The 21008-nt window shown below is 34.5% G+C and overlaps 3 protein-coding genes across 4 annotated transcripts; all 3 read right to left on the bottom strand.

Moving 5' to 3' along the window:
* Window positions 1–2898, bottom strand: ins (preproinsulin). The gene is given in 3 exon segments (NM_131056.1): window positions 1–246; window positions 2578–2762; window positions 2862–2898. Coding segments are annotated over 2 exon segments (327 nt in total). The 5' UTR covers window positions 2756–2762; window positions 2862–2898; the 3' UTR covers window positions 1–97.
* A 2178-nt stretch (window positions 2899–5076) lies between these two features.
* Window positions 5077–16750, bottom strand: panx1b (pannexin 1b). 2 transcript variants are annotated; one of them, NM_001100030.2, is given in 7 exon segments: window positions 5077–6771; window positions 7755–7905; window positions 9370–9680; window positions 9789–9994; window positions 12195–12394; window positions 14013–14149; window positions 16501–16733. In NM_001100030.2, coding segments are annotated over 7 exon segments (1269 nt in total). In that variant the 5' UTR covers window positions 16682–16733; the 3' UTR covers window positions 5077–6688.
* Window positions 16751–18306: 1556 nt separating this feature from the next.
* epd (ependymin) lies at window positions 18307–20372 on the bottom strand. Its single transcript, NM_131005.2, has 6 exons — window positions 20250–20372; window positions 20074–20108; window positions 19196–19330; window positions 18894–19080; window positions 18711–18795; window positions 18307–18631 (listed from the first exon to the last, which is right to left on the bottom strand). Exons 1-6 carry the CDS (start codon window positions 20335–20337, stop codon window positions 18508–18510), a joined length of 654 nt encoding a protein of 217 aa, NP_571080.1. The 5' UTR covers window positions 20338–20372; the 3' UTR covers window positions 18307–18507.
* Window positions 20373–21008: the final 636 nt, after the last annotated feature.

Raw genomic sequence — 21008 nt, 5'->3', positions numbered from 1 at the left:
TCATTTGATAGTTTTATTTTTTCTGTAAAAACAAACGGAGAGCATTAAGGCCTGTGTGCAAACAGGTGTTTCTGGCATCGGCGGTGGGCAAATCTCTTCAGTTACAGTAGTTCTGCAGCTCAAAGATGCTGCAGGGTTTGTGGCAGCACTGCTCTACAATGCCTCTCTTCCTTATCAGCTCGGCATGATCTTTAAATGCAAAGTCAGCCACCTCAGTTTCCTGGGCAGATTTAGGAGGAAGGAAACCTGAAAAAACACAACAATAGGGAAAATCCTGACATTAGTCTAGCTTAATATTAGTCTACCACTGCTGGCTCTTTGTAGTTCCCTGCACAGACAATGAAATCAGACCTATTCAGGGTTCAATATATCGCCTTTAGTTACACTTTTTTCTAACAAAGTCAAAGATTAACAAACATGTAATAGCAAATTGCTAGAAAAAAAAAATCAAAACTCAAACAGTTTGATTGCCTAAACTTTACATAGTTTAAGACTGTAATTATTATCCCACTGTAAAAAAACAATCCTGTCTGCCTTAAATTTTTAAGCTAAATCAAATTAACCTTATGAGTCCATTGAGCTTATACTATGTTAAACTGACTTAAAACTGAAAACTGCTTGCATAAATTAAGTTAGAACATGATTAACTTAGTTTAATAAGTTACAATAACCTAAGAACATATGTTGTCAGGACTAATTGTCCATATAGTTTTTAGTGTAGTTATTAAAATTGAATTATTTCCAAATAAATTTTTAACAGATTTAAAAAAAAAAAAAATTTAAATTAATAACTTACTTTTTTTTTGTTTTGCCATTATATTAGATATTTTCTAAATATTTTGAAAGATAGTAGTATCTTTTTAGTAGTTCAGTAAAAAAAAATTCTACACTAAAATTATCTGTACATTACCAGTTTTGCATAATTTGTGATATATGTCTTTTATTGTATTTCCCCGTTTAGTTTGCATTATGAGACCTTGGTGTTTCTTCAAACAACTTTTACCTTGAAAAGGTTTTTAAGGTGACTTTTATTAACATTTCTTATAGTTATGTTGTGGGGGTCAGTGTCGTATATACTGTATAAGGATACAAACACCTTGCAATAAACTGCCAGTACATTTTCTGTTCTTTTACAAACTTATTTCTCTATGTATTACTTATACCAGAATTATGAAACCCTCTTTAAATTAGTTTTCTTTTTTCAATATTTCCCAAATGATGTTTAACAGATCAAGGAAATTTTCACAGTATGTCTGATAGCATTTTTTCTTCTATAGAAAGTCTTATGTGGTTTAATTTTGGCTAGAATATAAGCAGTTATTACAATTTTTAAACAACATTTTAAGGCCAAAATAATTAGCCCCTTTAAGTTATATATTTTTTGATAGTCTACAGAACAAACCATCGTTATACAATAACCTGCCTAGTTAACCTAATTAACCTAGTTAAGCCTTTAAATGTCACTTTAAGCTGTATAGAAGTGTCTTGAAACATATCTAGTCAAATATTATTTACTGTCATCATGGCAAAGATAAAATATCACTTATTAGAAATGAGTTATTAAAACTATTGTGTTTAGAAATTTGTTGAAGAAATCTTCTCTCCGTTAAACAAAAATTGGGGAAAAAATAAGCAGATGGGCTGATAATACAGCTTCGACTTCAACTGTACATTATATTATTTGAAACTACTAAAATGTCAACAAAAGTCACTTTGTTGAATGTTGGAGTTGAATATTTAACATCAAAATGCGGCAGATCAACATCCCATAATGCAATTCATAAGTCAACCAAAAACTTTTACATTTTAATTAACAAATATTTTTACAGTGGAGATTAATTAGGCTAACTAGGAAAGTTACTTTGTTCCCGAACCATGGCTGCAGCCATGATACGGTGGCAAAGTTACTCTATTATTATGCTAGAATGACATTAACCTACACTGTAAAAATCGATTAGTAACTTTACTTTAAAAAAGTGAGTAAACCAACCGCAAAAGCAACAAGTTGATTTGGTAACACTTTATTTTGATGGTCCATTTGAGTATTAGTAGACTGTCTGCTTATTATCTGTTGATACTGCTCCCTCAACAGACATTTAACTGACTGTAAGAAACTTTGCAAGTACATGTCATCTTACACTAATTCTATCCCTAAACCCAACCTGTCTACATATGACATGATAATGAGAATTAGTTGGCATGTAGAAGCAATGTACCAAGCAGACCATCAAAATAAAGTGTGACCGTTGATTTTACTTTTACTCTCCTCTTTTACGTTAAGGCAACTAATCGCTTTTTACAGTGTAGAAAGCAGCAACATTTAATTTCCACTGGTCTTAGTCCACAATGTAAATAAAGAATAGTAAAGTTATCATTTTCAAGCTATATACTTAATAGGGAAATTATAAAAAAAAAAAAATTAACGAGACGCCAATGGTCAAATTTGATTCAATGATCTACGCTAAACTAAACTAAAAGTGCTCTTACCAGAGTTGGAGATGGCTAATTGGATTCAAAAATGATAAAACTCCACTGTTACTACTCCACTGTCAAAACACCTCTACTTGACTTTCTTACCCAGAAGGGGCTCAACGTCTCTCTTGGGGTTGTAGAAGAAGCCTGTTGGGCCACAGACCAGATAAAGGGCATCGACCAGATGAGATCCACACAGGTGCTGCGGTGTGCCTGGGTTAGTGCTTACACTGGACACGACCAACAGGACCAACAGAGCACCAGCCTGAAGCCACACTGCCATGGTCACACTGACACAAACACACACATACAATCTCTGTTAATCAAAAACATGTACACAAGCTACACTCCGCATTCTCTGTAGATTTACCATCCCGCTCGACACTCACCTGTTCTCGAAGCAGAGGCGAGGAATGGTGGATATGGTGGTGGAGATGTTTTGGGACGAATAGCATCTCCTACTCACTTTTATACTCGAGTTTAGATCGGTTCTGCTGGTTTTGCCTGATTCAGCGGAAAACCAATCCTGTGCGTAAACACACTTTAACACTTTTAAGTGGCTGTCCAATCACACATGCCACATTAGCTGTGTTTGGCCAACCAATTCACATTGACTTCGTGGACACTGCCACGCTCACAGAAGACAAACACATCGTGATGCTCACGCAGCTCCAGAGGCTTTTGGTTAATTGTTAATTGTTGAGAACACAAGTTTACACAGAATGAGCAGATCACAGAGACAGCTGGTGGCTTTTCTTTGAGTGAAACAGCAGAAGGTAAGATGGGGTTAGACGAGTCATTAGTCTTCAGGAACGTTTGTGACGTCTTCATTGTGACTTTTTTTTAAAACCTAATATGTGTGGTTTTAGTCATAGGGTAGTGGCCTGGATTTTGAAAGATTTTATAGTATACTATTAGATCATTTTGTGTTTATTTCTTGATAATTTCTTATTATTAGATGATTTCTCTACAGTTTTAAACACAATTTAAGGGAATTCACACAAAATGTAATGTTCTGTCAGCAGTTACTATTTGTTAGCTTATTTGTTGAACACAAAAGACACCATAGACATCCCTAGTATTTGCTTTTTTAATGGAAGTCAGTGGATACAGGTTTTTAGCTTTCTTCATTTTCTTAAAAAACAAACAAAAAAATGCTTTCATGTTCAACTATAGATACTCAAAAATGTTTACAAGCACTAGAGCAGAGGTGCCCAAACTTTTTCTCATAAGGGACCAACAACTAAACTAGACTGTGGGCTGAAGTTAAATATAACAAATCATATTACATTAAATTTACTATGGATAATTTCCTAATTTAGTTGCTAATATATAAAAACAACTAGAAAACATATCAATTAATGATGCAGTATCATTTTAAATATTATATAATGAACTTATTAAGGTACAAACATAAGTATACCCATTTATAATACAATAGAGTTCAATGCTGAATACATTAGTCGAGCTGCTCCTACCTTTGCCTTGATTTGCTTGCCGATGTCTTGTGCATTGTCCTCTATCTTTCAAGTGACAATATTTACTTTTTAAAAGTTTGATTAGTTTACAACATTTAAATAAAACATTAAATTCTAGTTGGCTTTTTGTAGCTCCTTACTTGAAGAAACCAAAGGTTTTGTTAGCCTCAAAATGGCGATCTCTGTCAAAGGCATTCACCCTTACCAACTTCCCATCATTCTCCCTCTCTATTTAAATGGTATGGTGGACCAAATCAAAGATTACCATGGACCAGCTTTGGCCCATGGGCCCTACTTTGGGCATCTCTGCACAAGAGGATGAGTAAATGTAAATTCTTGTTTTGTAATCAGTTTAAGTGGAAACACTGCAGGCTGGTGGACAAAAACATTCACAGCGTTTCATCAATTTGTATCTATAGTTGGCAAATACAATACATATTTTTAAAGGCAGTTATATCAAAATACTGTTTTCTCCTGCACTGATGCATACATCTCCAGCATACATTGCACCTCAGATTTAATCATAAGCATAAATTCCTAATCTGAAGGTGAATATAAAACTTTCCAGGGGTATATGTTCACACATAATACACCTGATCTGATCATACATTTCTTTTTGTGTACATATACAAAGTCAAGCCTGAAACTGTTCAGACCTCAGGGGTATGAATAAATTCGGGTTTGACAATACATAAAAATCTTACAAGAAATTCAAAAAATAGATACTTAAATGTATGCAAATTAGCACAAATTTAATCAAATAATGCCACATTAGCATATTTAAACATGATGTTTGCACAACTACAAAATTATTCTTAAAACTATTATTAAATCTATTGTTAAACTGATATTATTAAACAACTAGTAATAAATTATTGATAAAACTATTATATTTTTAAATGTAACCTTTAATAAAGCTGTTTTATAGTATATAATCATTGTTTATACCAGCTGAACATCAATGCTGTATGAATTCATGGTAGCAGAGAGAAAATAGTTTTCTGGAGAAACTGTTCAGTTGAAGTCCTTATTATATTACATTAAAAACCTGTATTCTACACCCTGTTTCCCAAATGCAGTCCATTAAGTAATATCTTGTAGATTATGTTTTTAAAAAGTACCAATGTTTAGTTTTATTTTTTAAAGAAATTTATTTGCAACTTCTTTGACAAACTTTGTGCTTACCTCTGAAGACATGCAACTCTATATCAGCTCAGACGAACTTGGAGTAACAAGACATGAAAGCAACAATTACATAAAAGTCCATAAACAAACACTAAAAAATCAAAATATTTTACATAACACAGTGAAATATAATATACATCTATACATTATATATACAATATAGTTTGCATATTTATTGCTTTTAGATAGTTAGGCAGTGGGTTACATGAAGCATTATTACCCTGGGCTAGCCTGCATCAGAAAAGACATAATAAATGAGTATATCTCTTCTTATATCTCTTAATATGTCTTTGCCCTGTTTTTATGATGTTGCCTTGGAGAAACAAACCCATTTTCTTTACTTTGCAAGCACATGATGCATACAAGATAATACGCCTAAGTCAAATGGTTTATGTAAAAACAGTTTATAATGAATATATGACTTATAGATGACTTCACAGTATTTTTTTCATGCTGTACATTGGAATGTTTAAGGGGGAAAATGATATCGTAGAATTTCTGTATTCAGAGATATTTAGAGTTGGATTCTTCTGTAAACCATAGACCAAGGGTTAAAAATGATTTGGCATGTACGACAATATTTCTTTGTCAAGAATTATACTATCGGGAACATGATGCTTTTGGATTTTTTGTGTGTGTGGCTCTAGCTGACATCATGAAGAGTGGAACTCCTTATATTGTCACATCTCCTGATAGAGCAAGCAGATGAACACAGCAGTGAGCCCTTTTAAAAGGGTTTTAAAGTGACATTGAGCATGTTCAACAATATTTAATATAACCCTTGACACATCATTTTTATATTTCCATGGCGACACGTCTGGTTTATCACATGCAATTTAAATGAGAGATTAAAGCTGTTGGATTTACAACATGCCAATTCATCACCTTCATCTCCCAAAATACAAAAAACTAAGTGGATGTTTATCTCAGAGAAGAACAGAGCAAATGTCAACCCAGACTCATTCTGTTTACGTAACCCTATATACATTTCTTAGAGCAAAATATGTCTCGGGAGCTACATTTTTTTTTCAATTTTTGTTTCTGCTTTGTACGCATTTTCAGATCTCAAATTCCTCTCGCAAATAATAATAAGAAACTAAAGATTTTAAGTAAAAAGATGGATGCAGTACTACTCTTCCTGAATTTTAATTGAGATTGTACATAATGAGCATGAAACCCGCCATTTAAATAAGCACAGCGAAAGTCGTCTAAAGGCATTGTTAAGGGTTTTGGTTTCCAAGAAGCAACATTGGCAGAAGTTAGTTGCTAGTGACATCTTAATATGATATATGTTGTAAACATTGCTGTCATAATGCATACAATAGCATTTCATGAACCTCATAAATAGTAATAACTACATTGAGTTATAAAACATTCATCCAGTTGTTATTAACGTAAGGCATAGAACAACATGCAGCTCAGTTCTGCAGTTAGTAGATTAGTAAATAACCTCAGTGTAAAATTCAAGCATTGGTTTATAATATTTCCTACATGTTAAATGTAAACAGATTTGGGGGGTTTTGTCAGTAATTTGACTGAGGGGTGTGTTAATGTTAGACAACCCTTTGTCTTACATCCTTCACACAGCTGCAGCTTTTGTCAGCCTGTACTCCATCATCCAGCAGAACAGAGACATCTAGAGAGAAAACACTCATTAATTAGAGCTGTGTAACACTTTTAAAATGTAACACTTTCATCAAACTGTGTTTCACTAAATTTAGATTTATTTTCTAAATAAACCAATGTTGTGTATCAAATGTAGTTGCATATTCGTGGCAAATTAGTTGTTAAGCAAATGTAGGCTACTATGAAATCTGTTTTAGTTTCCCATTAATTAAAAATCCGCCCACCCCCCAAAATTCCATCTTTCTTTTTCAGTTTTAAAATTTCTAGACTCAACTTTAATGGTTTAAAAGCTTGTATAATGGATTGAAATTATTAATCTTCCACAACTGAACATTTTGCAACTACATTCAACAGCTTTACTTTTTCTCAAATTCAAATTTATTCCTGTTAAAATTAAAACAAAAGAAAAAAAGTTTTTTTTTTCCATTAAATGCTGTAATAATTTATTTTGTACTAATTTCATTTTTTAAATAGTTTTTTTTATTATATTAGTTAGTACACTGAATAAATGATTTATTCAAAATTGTTGCAAACAATTTATATGGGTTGAATTTAAACAAACTAGTTAAATTTAGCAATGTTCAACTTCATTTTTTTTGTTTAAATTCAGCCCAAATAAATTGTTTACAACCACTTAACATAACAAAACTTAGTAAATTTAAGGAATCATCTTTATAATAATAATAATAATTCCTTACATTTATATAGCGCTTTTCTGGGCACTTTAAATAATATTTTTTTTATTACTAATTACTAAAATAGTAGTTATATATATATATATAAATATTTTTTTAATTAATATTTATAGACAATAGTTCATGTTGCAGTTTGATTGTTTATACTACAGTACTAATTCCAGAAATTGCATGACATTCTGTATTATATAGCTTATTCGTAGAGCCCTAAAAATGCAGGCAACTCCTAAATTAAACTCCTAAAGACTTTAAATCATTTAGTGCTAGTCTTTTCTTCACTTTCTCAAATCATTCTCACCCTTTATTTCTGAGATTACGATCTCTGGATTTCCATTGACAGTTTGAGCTTGTCTTTTATCCACCATGTCAGTCTTCACTTGTCCAAGAGTCCTGAGCAAACACATGGTGTCAAACGCTGCTTCCCCTCCTTCTGACAGCAGCTCCAATACCTGTAAACACAGATCAACAGAAGCATGCTTTACTTAGGCACCTCACTATAACACCTTGACCAGAAATTATTTTTAAATATCACTTAAAGTACTTTTAAAGGGTTAGTTTACCCAAAAATTGTACTCGCATTCAAGTCATCTTAGTTGTTAATAACATTCTTTGTTCAGTCAAATCCAATCAGTGTAAAAATACAAATAAATTAATCTTACCCAGTCTCTGGTGAACCTGCATTTGTCAATTAGCTATGAAACAATGTCTGTAAACTTAAAAAATTAAGATATTTTTATAACAAATCTTAATTTTAATAGAGGAGACCTTAGTTTATCTTTGGGAGCCATGTGAGGATTTATTATTATGGATGGACGCGCTTTATTAGACTTGTTTTGGACTGTTAAGGAGAAATACCTGATCACTGTCATTGTAAAGCATAAAAGCCAGAATATTTGTTTCGTTTCAGGAAAGACCTGCTAGCCAGGTCTTACACTCGGGACACCTAAAGTATAATATCGATACATGACAGCACACTGCCCATGAAGCTAGTCAGGTCCGTAGCCAGAGGGGTTCGGGTGGTTCGGAAGACCCACCCCTTACTGACAAAGTTCCAGAATTTGTCCCATACATGAGCTTATTTGTCTTATTTTGACTGCTATGCCATCATAATAAGTGAAAAATGCCATCGAAAAGGTTTTAAGACTAAGCGGAACCGTCTATTGGCTGTCGCTTCGGTGTGACTTCAGCTAATCAGTTTTGGGCAATGCAAACAATTACTTTTCATGAGTCCAACATCCAGCTGTGCATGAAAACATACAATCTGACATAAGAGAAGTCATATTTCACTATTGTATTGTTTTTTAATGGAGAAAACAATTTACAAAAAACTTTTATAGAATTGTAAGTCTTGGACCGTATACTTGCAACAAAAAATGACCAATAAAAAGGTCCCATTTTAAAATTGATTTGAATACTATTTTGGTTAAAATAGTCAAAAAGTGTGGTTATGAGGACCATTCAACAAACTAATTCAGAATAATGCTTAAAATGTCACTAAAATGCAGTATTTTAATTTCATAATTCAAAAGAGAATGGGGCGTATAATTGCAAAAAAGGTCCACTTTTTGAGAAAAAAGAACCACCCCTTTCACCAGGCTGGCTACGGGCCTGCTATTGGTGCTGACGCCAGGAATTATTTTGAAATAAGACAAACTGGATTCGACTGAACAAAGAAAGTCATGTACACCTACAGTAGGACCACTTAAGGGTGAGTAAACAAGGGGTTCTTTTTTTTTTTTTTTTTTTGAGTGAACTAACCCTTTCACCCAAATTTGGGTGATTTTGATTGAGATTTTTAAATTGTTTACATTTTAAATGACATCTTAAACCCACAGTGTTTGTGCATATTTGACCTATAATTAGGTTTTAAAAAAGCACTGATTTCAGACATTTAAATGCACACATGCGCAAACCTGCAAGCATTTGTAGCTCTTCAGCTCACTCAGGTTTTCCTCCAGGAACAGCAGGTAGATGCTGAGGTCATCATATCGACGGGTCGCAGGCTGCAGATCCAGCACGTGGCCGAAAGCCGGCAGCAAATGGTATGGCCGTAGGAACTGACCACGCTGATGCTGACGGGCAGGCTGAAGGCCGGCATAAACCACAGCCGGCACTAACAGTAAATACACCACCAGATTCATGCAGCTTAGAAGACGGAAAACACCCACTGCCACCAGCTTACACTGAACAACATCTGGCACCTCACTCTGGTTCACTAATATACCTGGAGACACACAAACACAGAAAAGCATTAAAGTACACAGAAAAGCATCAACGTAAACACCCTCACGCGCTCACATTAACAGCTGAAGTGTATGAGATGCACACACACCTCTGCGCAGATGGCAGGAGAACTGATCGCTGGGTGACACCCAAAAGATGTAGTAGGTCAGATAAAAGCAGCCCAGCAGTAAAGTGAGGAAGGTTAAAACCCGACAAAGCAGATATTTTGCAGCCAAAGCCCACGATGACCGTTTTGTCTTTAAGTACTGCTCTACCAGAGGGTACTTAAAACAAGCTTCAGTCAATTCAAGACCACTGGGAGAAAGAGAGAAGGACAAACAAAGAGAGGAAGAGCAAAAGAGAAAGACATTTTGTGAAACAACAGCAGAAGATTCAGGGAATTCATGTAAGAATGGTAGAATAAAATATAAGAATTTGCACAGCAAGACTCACATTTTTCATATGAGTGGTTATTAAAGCCTACCATATAGCATGCAAGAACTCAATCTCAGCACATATATTTATGATAGAGCAAATTTCAATGCACTTTTAATAATAGAATCCTGAAAATCTCATGAAACACAAATATAACATGTGGTGTTGTAACATTTTCATATGAATATATATTTAATCACATGATCAGTTTTTACACATGAAAATATTCCAAAACAATGTTTCACATTTGACTTTAATGTCACCCTCTGGTCGTACTGCACTCAACCCATTCTGAGCTGGGATCAAACAGGGGATTCTTTGTATATGAGTTGGTTGCTCTAACTAGGAGGATAAAGACCATGGCCTCTAGAGTACCTTATGAGGTCAGAGGAGTGAGGTTTACCCGCATGGCACTTCGCTAGCTGGCCTCAGTTACACTCACCCCCCTAAACCTCTACTCCCATCCTGGACGAACCTCCATGTGTAACCCACCGATCCTACTGCCAAGGGTGTAAATTTACTCTTGACATTAGTAGGGACATACATTCCTAGAGCGCATGCATTGAACAGCACAAATTTTGTTTCGCACTTAAACATGATTAAAGTACTCAATCATTTCAAATAAACACTTAATAATACAAATAACAATCCTGTCCCATGCTGCAAAAGTCAATTAACATGATTTTACTGCAGTCGGGCCTTGAGGAGGTATGAATGTCGAGAAATTTAGAGCTGTGTGATACAATTTAACTGTTTTATCCGTAATATTGTTTTTCATTATCACAGAGACCAAAATCAAAACTGAATTGTAATTAATTGCACTGCCTTGGTTAATAGTATTATGGTGAACTAGTAGAAAACTTGACTTGGTGCATGTGTTGGTTAAGTGTTTACAGAGCATTACTTGAAGTCGATTAAATTATTGGTAGGGACATTTCAGTGTTTGGTGGATGTTGGTGGGGATATGTCCCCTCTGTCCATCCCAATTGCCTATTGCACCCAACCCGCGCTGAGCTAGGATCGGACCGGTTTGTATGGGAGTCAGTTGCTCTAACAAGAAGGCTAAAGACCATGGTCTCTAGTGATTGTCACTAGAGCACCTTTTGAGGCCAAAGGAGTGATGTTTACCTGCATAGCACTTCGCTAGCTGACCTCTGTTACACTCACCCTGCTAAACGTCTACTCCCATCCCGGACGAGCCCCCACATGTAACCCACCGATCCTAGTGCACCCAACCCACTCTGAGCTAGGATTGAACCAGCAATTCTTTGTATGGGAGTCAGTTGCTCCAACAAGAAGGCTAAAGACCATGGCCTCTAGCATCTTTCGCTAGAGCAACTTTTGAGGTCAGATGAGTGAGGTTTACCTGCATAGCACTTCGCTAGCTGGCCTCATTAACAAACCACTGTACATCTGAAACTTGTGTTTTTTTTAAAGTTCATTAAGTAAAATTCTTGAAGTACAAAGTACAAATGTTTCTAAAAAAACATTTCAAAATAGAGTCTAAATATAAGTTTTAGCATATTTAAATAATTAGCAGAAATTCATATTTTTAAATCTATAGTGGCACTGACAATAACAAATGACAGTTTTAATGTTCGTTCACACCAAGAATAAAAACATAAACAACCATACTGAGATCCACATCAACACAATATGCCATTATAGCATTTGGGCAGTTTTGTTGTCTGCTGCTTTAAATGCTTGAGCTCTTTGAGGTACTACAGAACAGATTTAGAGATAGCTGCATTATTGTTGAAAAAAAAAATCTTTCTGAAAGATATTTCCTTTGTGTGCCATTATTATGATGATTTATGGTCATGCTATAAACTCCACCATTCTTTTACATTTTGAACAATTTTAGGAGCTATTATATCAGCATTCTAATTGTTTCCTTTACTTTTTCACTTTAGTAGGCAGTGGACTTTAAAAAGTGGTTGGGTTTGTCCATATATTACCCAAACGTTTTAAGCATTTTCAGAGTGTAGCAACCAACCCACTTAGAATCAAACATTTTGTGCAGTTGGAAACAGAAATTTCGTGTTGTCATGGAGATTTGAAAAGGTTCAGTGTGCTGCACCTGTGTGGGTCTTCAGCGATGTCTTTGTCTTGTTTAGTTGTGATGCTCTTGGCGAGTCGAATGGCACGGTTGTAGCAACGGTCGAGTTCCTCCATGATAAAACTGAGGTCAGATGACAGAGAAGGGGCAGCCGTGAAGCGCCAGAAGAGAGCAGGAATATACATGAGGATGGCGAGCAGAAGGAGGATATAAGGGAAGAACTGAAGATAAAGAGGAAAAAGCATAATCAGACTTGTGACGGTCTCTGAAGCAAAGAAAAAAAATGTAATTGTTACATTCTTACAATAACTACAATTACACAAAATACATAGTGACGGGTGCCAGTATTGCAATTCACATACACAATAAATCTAACCCATCATGACCCTTTTATAAGATGCTAAAATAAGTCTCTAACGTCACTAGAACGTGTATAAGAAATTTCAGCTCAAAATACCCCACAAATAATTTTTTATAACTTTTTAAAACTGCTTCTTTTAGGCTTTGATTTAAAACTGGGCCGTTCTGGTGACTGTCACTTTAAATTTAAATGAGATTGTGTTCCCAGTCCTTTTTTCAAAAGAGGGAGGAGTTACAAACGCCTCAGTGTCAGTAGAGTGGCAGATTTGTAACAGGACTAGAATGAAAAAACTGAGAATGTCAAAAAAAGACTGTCAGTAGAAGGCAGACTATGGAGACTCCGGTCTTCATTTGTGCATCCTAAAACTCCACATTTATAATCCTCTCAGTTGCTTATGTTATCTTCAGCATGTGAAAACTCTTATGGTGGATGGCTGCTTCTTACTAAGGGCTGTTTATGCTAATGACGAAGAGATTGTCATTAATGGGTGGGATTTTCCCTTCTCTGATGACTCTGATGGCAGAATGCCAATCAAAGTGTACAGGCTGCACAGTAAAAAAAACATTGACTCAACTGAAAACTCTAGTCCTCATGCTGCAAAGCTTTTTTGAGTTGATTCAAATTTAAAGTCAACTATGCAGTTAAAAATTTGATATTCAGAAAATTGTTGAGTTGACTCAAATTTCAACCTAATTACTGCACTTGACTTAATTTAAGTTGAGTAGACTCAAAAATGTCCTGAAGTTTGTTGCCTTAAAATTTTAGTCAATTTTTTTTTGTGTATAGTACTTGAGATAAAAGTTGAATCACCTCAAAAAAACATGATGCTAACAATTTTATGTTGTCACACAATTGTGTTCTAAACCTTTATACAAATGATTTTTGAATAAAAGGTAACCTTTAACATTTCACTTCAATTAAAATAAATAAATGAATAAATAAATAAATAAATCACCAATTTTTAAAAAATATCTGATTAGTATTGAACTCAAGCTATATTTATTTATATTAGTTAAACATTTGCATGAAACAATTAATCAATATATAAATCAATACAATTTGTATCATGTAATCAATAAATCATTATATTATTTATTATGTAAAAAATGTGTTAGGTTAGTATATTAATAATTACTCCTCCAATCCAAATTTTTTAAAAAGTGATCACAATTTTTCATTATAAGATCTAATGGTTTTTCTGGCTATAGACGTCATGCTTTCCATGACAAGGTGTTCAAATATTACATTCAACCAATAATCAATATTTAATAAATGTTAGCTGTGTTGAAGAATAATATTTTTGTCTTTTGCAAATATTATTGATAAAAATCAATTTTACATGTGATGGTACAACACCAATTTCAGAAAATGATTCTAACAAACAAAACAAAGGAGACGTTGGTATTTATCAGGAATCTGTTTTAATTTAATTTGCTGCTCATGATGTCCATGTGCGCCCAAAAACGAACCTGCATTACCTTATGTAGATGAAGAGGGGCGCTGTAGGTCTCATTCTCTGAAGGGTGATGCTCTACTGCAGCCCAGCAGAAAGAGTCCGCATACGCAGCCTGTCTCATCGTGAAATTAGTTGGAGGAAAACATGTGATCTGAGTACCTATAAGACAGGGGAATTACACAAGAAAGTGTCGTTTTCTTAGCTGAAGGGAAAGAAAGAGTGATGTGATAATAATTGCTTTTATTGCTTTCATTATTGCAGCATAGATTTGGAAAGTGCATTATGTGTGCTGTGTGATAATAATGTTTGAAACATCAATTCCAAATTCATAACAATAGACGTTTATGAGCAGCTCTTTCAAATAACAAATTAGGTGGAGATCGGAAGCAAATGTTTCCTTCGTGGCTTATAAAATCTACCTAATGTTTTATAATTATGTGAAACATTATCAAAAGTAACTGTAATGTTAACACTTTATAATAATTCACCCAAAATCCAATGCTGTTATTACTTTCGAAACAAGGTGTTTTAATAATGCTGGTAGCCCAACAACACTTGCTTAAATTGTTTAGACAAAAAACGAATTGAAATAATTCTTAATATTTCCTCTTTTGTGTCCCACAGGTGAAATACAAATAACATTCCATTATTTCATTCTTTGGAATGAGGGTGAGAAAAATTAATGCACAATTTTTTTTGGTGGGCACTTTTGTTATTGCCATGCAAGTGTCACAATCACAATCAGATGAATAAATTATATTAATCCATGTATATTTTATTAATTATTTTATTAAATTAAATTATAATAAAAATAATATTTTCCCAGAGATAGGTTACGGCTGGAAGGCATCTGCTGCATAAAAACATGCTAGATAAGTTGGCGGTTCATTCCGCTGTGGCGACCCCGGATAAATAAAGGGACTAAGCCAACAAGAAAATGAATGAATAATAATAATATATAACTATATTAATCCAAATTAAATAATAAAAATATTAATATTCACCTCATTAACTAATAAATTATGCATTTTAGTGACATTTTAAGAACTAATCTTTGCTGGATCACCTTGTCGGATGGTGATCATAGCCACACTTTTTTTTTTTCTCAAAATGCGCACCATACTTTTTTTCCTACAAAGTTTTTATTTACAAATTTGGATTTAAACTGTAAGTTTATCCAGTTTTATAAACATTGTTATGAGATTAGCATTTTTTTTTAAAATTTACATTTATTTTATAAAACTTTTTTTTTAAATACAAATTTATTATCATGCATCATTTAAAAAAAATAGGAATATGGTAAAACTTGTTTAAAAATAAAAACTGTAAAAAAATGTCCAGCTCATTAAACTTTCCTCAGTCAGTATTTGGCCACCTAATTAAAATTATAATAATAATTATTATTTATTTATCTATTTATTTTTGTCATGAACTTCATGAAGCCTTCTTTCATCTCAAATTTTCACAATTCATGATGGTGAAGCACAGAAGTAGAACAAATGAGCTCATATAGGGGTCAAATTCTGGACTTTGTCAGTGGGGGGTGGGGGGAAAAGGGATGTCAGTGTCAATAAATATGTTCATATTTATATAATGAAAATTGTATATGTTCATTTTATAAATCAGTTGTCATCAAAGTTGTTCTAAAACTCAAATATCTATTGAACAGTTCCATTTTTTCAGCAATGTACAATGGTAATATGTACTATTTGTCATTTATGAATACTACAATAGCACTATTGTATATGGAATAACTATAAGGTCTATAAACACGAAAGTCTTCAACAACAAAAAATGCCATTTAAATGTACAATATCTGTTTTGTTTTATAATTATAGTTTAAAAAGAAAAACAGGCTGATGACAGCCATAAAATAAAGTGTGGTTATAGACAATGTTGAAACTTTTAAGCAACAAGTTAGAAGTTAAATATATCATGCAGATATTAGATTAAAATCAGTCACTCAATCTGATATGTGCTTTAGGGAGACAGATAGCTTAACTCTGTGGTTTGAGTGGTTTATGAAGTGATACTGATTCAATTTGTCGTGGACTGGGACAAACACTACGGCCTCGGCTCAAAAAACAAACAAACAAAAAAAAGATTCGCCTGCTGCATTTGGCTTATGTTTTTTCCCCGTGAACGCGCATATCTGTTTTGACGCATCATCACCAGCAGCAGTGACGCGCCCATTGTGGATTTACAGACAAACCCGATTAGCAATTGGCCTTAATAATGTACAATAAGCCGTGAACAAACACGCCATTCAAGCAATATTATGTTTAAAGACGGTGAAGTGAATGATTATTTAGCGAGTTTCTTCCAACATTTGTCAGTCTTTGTGTTTAAAGCAGCAGCGAACAGCTCAAAAGCGAGAAATGGCTTCAGGTTTATCTGTTTAAGTCAGTATATCGACTAAAGTTTAAACACATCTGTCTATCTAGTTGATTTGCCAAACTCAATCATTTTACGGAAATCACTGTATCGATGATAAAAATGGTTTTACTGACCCACAGAGACTTCTTGGGCAAAGGCGAGTGAGATGAGTAACAAAGGAAGCCCGACCGCGATAAAACTGACTAGTTTGTCTGTGGCCAGTTCCAGCCGCACGCCTTTATACTTAGAATCACTCTGCTCTTTCAATAAGAAATCAGAAAACACATATTCAGTCGCTACCCGCGCTATAGCCATTGTTAAGATGAAGTGTACAGTACAATTATGTGTCAAGTGCACCGCTAGTTCCGGTGGGCAGGCGCTCGTGCGCGGTTCACCAACCAGCAACAAAAACAACCTGAGGGGAAACTGAAGCAGAGCAGCATCCTCGAGCGACATACAAAAGACATAGGCTATATCGTTTTTGGTGACTCCGTTTATAATTTATATAATAGTTTTAGCAATTTACAATCTTACTTAGGCCTACATATTTATTTTCATTTATTTGAATTATTCAAATTCAAATAGGCTGTTTGTTTTTAATTTATTAATGACTTGGTTTGTTTGATTTATACTTATCTTAACCAATTTTGATCATACTTATTTTTCATAATATTCTATTTAATAACTTAATTTATTAATAACTTAATTTAACTTACTTTTTTCTCCAAACATATATGCCTACACAGACACCCTACCCTCAGTCATTTTAGCCAAAAAAACATGCAATGATGGACTGATTTAGTTTTTCAAAGAAAAAAATAATAATATTCTGTAAGCAATTTAACATAATTGTTGGACAGAAAAGCAAAGAAAAATTAGACAGATAAATAAAGTGAGAGGGATACTTTCATGCACCTACCTAATGATAAGTTTTTTTGCTGTACAATTATTGTTTTTTATACATTATATAAGCACCATTCTTATTTGTTTGTTTATTTATTTATGTACTTCATTTATTTAATTTATTAAGACTTCCCCATTCCATCCAAAACCACTTCATGGCAAATTAGTGTGTTAAATTAATGAATAATTTTGGTATACTTGTCTTTATGTATTTTCTTTTCGGCTTAGTCCCTTTATTAATCTGGGGTCGCCACGGCAGAATAAACCGCCAACTTATCCAGTATAGGTTTATGCAGCAGATGCCCTTCCAGCTGCAACCCATCACTAGGAAACCTCCTTACACACTCATTCACGCTCATACACTACAGACAATTTAGTTTACCCAATTCACCTATAGCGCATGTCTTTGGACTGTGGGGGAAACCGGAGCATCCGAAGGAAACCCACGCGAACACAGGGAGAACATGCAAACTCCACATAGGATTGACAACTGACCCAGCCGAGGCTTGAACCAGCGACCTTCTTGCTGTGAGGTGATCGTGCTACTCAATGCGCCACCGTGGCACCTATACAAGTCTTATCTTATTTTTTTAATCTGCACAGATTAAAAGACAGTTTCGTTGCAAAAACAGATATTAGTGAAATTATGTTTAATATTAAGAAAGTCTAAAGACAGTAAAACGAAGGCTTTAGCACAGATAAATAAGCTGTGTGATTTCTTAATATACAGGATTTCTTATCAAAACAAACAGTCCAACAAACACTTCATTCACTAAATAACCAAGTAACTAACTGGTAGATCAAGAGTGATGTTCAGTTTTTTCCTCCATCCAATTATTACACACATTTAAACTATTGTATGTTACATCAAAACACCCTTAGTTTATTAGTTAATTCTGTTCATTTTCCTTTGTGTATGCAGTTTTTAGTAACTTTTTTCCCTTTTTCCAAAGTTTTAGAATTGTTGTTGTTTGAAGGACCCTTTGTTCACATAGCTTTGTGATTATTTTCAATTTACAAACAAACATCAAGAAGGATTTCAGCGAAAGCTCATCTTTATTGACTTCATTAGAGTGCAGAAACAAATTGCAAAAGACAAAAAAAGAAGGTAAGATAGAAAGTGCAAGCATTTTCTGAAGAAAGAGAGATGGATACAGGAAATATTTGTAATTAAATGCTCTTTTTATTATTGTATGTAGCCATTGTTGGCAGTTTGCAGGTCATCTTGTGTGTTTTCTTCAGTCGTGGAACAGGTCGAAGAAGCTGTGATCGTCTGGAGCCTCCTCAAATGACACACCCTCACAATAGGCCGGAGGTGCAAATACTTGAAGGTCGTCAACTTCTGTTTCAACACCGAAGAAGCTAAAGCAGAAAACAGCACAATGTACTGACTGGCATACAAAGCTGAAACAATAACATGTAAAGAACGCTGTTTGAATACCTGAAGAAAAGATCTTTCTTCTCGCCATAGTAGGAGCCAGAGACCGTCAAACAGCCACAGGAGGTGGTAGACAGAGAGTAGTGAGCTGAAAAAAATCAGAAACTCAAAAAGTAAACATGCTTTCTTTAATTTTTATACATAAAAGCAATCAATTAACCGAATAGGGGTACAAAAAGTAAGGACCGTGAAGTTCAGGAAACTTTCCGTTCCACACACGAACTCTGAGTCCCTGCTCGGTGAGAGAGGGGCTACCCATGTAACTCTCAGACTCGTGAGTGGCATCAACGGGAATCTCCATCAGGTGCTTGCGGAACTGCAGAGTCTCCTTCTTGCAACTCTCATTTTTACTGTCTATCTCATAGAGTACACCCTGTGCGAAAAAAAATTCTTTAATGTTTTGACTGTAAAAAGCATCAACAAAACTGGTGAGTCACAAGCTGAAAGAGGAAGAGGAATAGAGAGAGAGAGTTGCTGAGTCGTCCCACCTCTTCAAAATGTATGAGCACATCCATATAAGAAGTTTTGTTCGCGTGAGTGGTGTCCTCAACAAAACGAAATTTATTCGTTTTGGAGTCATAACTGAACTCTCCAGATGCAAGGTCATGACCCCCTGTGGAAACCTGAATGTGTGTTTAGAACGTGGAACAAAAGAGAAGATTGAAAGTGTTCAGTTATACAGTAATGGTTAGTGTTAGGCATGTTTCTGAAACACAAACAACATTTGTAAATGCAAGTTAAAGTTCATAGTAAAACAAATATTAACACTTTAAATAACTTTAAAAAAGAAATGATGGGTTGTTTCAACACAGTTTTGGGGAAAATATGGACAAACCCAATCACTAGGTTACATCTTTGGTTGTTTTTTTTTTTTTCAAAAACTAAATAAAAAAAAACTGAAACCCATTTGTTAACTTGTAAATATTTTACCCAAATGTATGTTGAAATGACATTTATTTTCTAGAGCCTACACTGTAAAAAAATATATGATTACATAGTCATGACAACATATGTTTTTAGTTCATTGCAACTTATAAAACCAAGACAATCATGTTCTAACTTAATTGTATAAGTTATGCAAGCAGTTTTAAGTCAGTTTAACATAATATACGTTCAATGGACTCATAAGGTTAATTTATTGATCCAGTTTCAAAATTTAAGACAACCATAATTTTACGGTGTAGTTTATGTACAATCGGAAAATCTGTGCACTCTTTACTGAATTAGATTGTTTACAGTGAATCAGTGAATAAATCAGGCCTTGCTTTTGTTTGCAAGACAAAGCATTTTTTAAAGCGTTCTTCTTGCACAGTAATATTGCACTTCTAAAATCATCAATCATGTCTTTAAAATGTTGTTCACTCACCACTTTCATCGTTCCACTGGTCAGCTGTGGTGAATCTGTAAAAGAAACGAGATAGATGACATTTATGCCTTGTCAGCAGCCTCTTAAAAACATTGTCATACTCATTTTGGACCAATTTAATTGAGAAAATGCAGCAATATTAAAGAAACTACTTTAAAAAAAAATTAAGCACTTACGACATGGCTGCCGATGAGAGTGATGAGAAGCCCAGCCGATGGCGCAGAGGCAAGAGAACACCACACAGAGCAGCTTGACTGTATGCATCGTTGCTCTTTAACTTTCTTCAGGTCCAGACACTTCCACCCTCATTCAGACTCTGCCTTTTATACATAACCCCTGCACCCCATCTAAATGCCCCCTCCCCTCTGCCTCTGGACGTCCAGCAATAGAATAAACATCTGATGTTTCAAAACACCTACTATTGTAAGCCCAAATGAGAAAGCTGGAAAATTGGCACAAATGACTGTCCACTAAATAAAAAAAGTACATTTCAACAAACAATCGCCCCATCCGGCCTCTGATCGGCGCTCAGGGGTGCTGGTGTCATACTGGTGGACCAGAGACAGTTGGTGTCATGTCGCATGATTGTGGTTCATGTAAGGTGAAGATTATGCTGACTAAACTTCTCAATCAAGAAAAAAATTAAACAAAACAAAAACAAAAGTGGGTTATGCAGGTGTGAAAACAATCACCATCTGGTACTTTCCTCATTCATTCAGCTCTTCTATTAGAAATCACACTTTAAGTAAGATTACATAAAACTGTGCAATAAACCTAAAAAATTCAAAGGGAAAACTTTAATCAAAGACAATTCTGTAGTGTCACTTACTTTGCAGTCTGGTTGCAGAGACTAGCACTTTGATTTTCATTGGAAATTACTGTGGTAATTTCTGTTTATATACAGCAGGGTAAAAGAAGTATTCAACACTTCACCA

The sequence above is a fragment of the Danio rerio genome, chromosome 5, assembly GCF_052040795.2.
Source record: "Danio rerio strain M-AB ecotype USA chromosome 5, GRCz13ab, whole genome shotgun sequence".
Taxonomy (NCBI): domain Eukaryota; kingdom Metazoa; phylum Chordata; class Actinopteri; order Cypriniformes; family Danionidae; genus Danio; species Danio rerio.
Note: the sequence above shows the minus strand (reverse complement) of the source record. Positions and strands in the feature narration are given on the sequence as shown.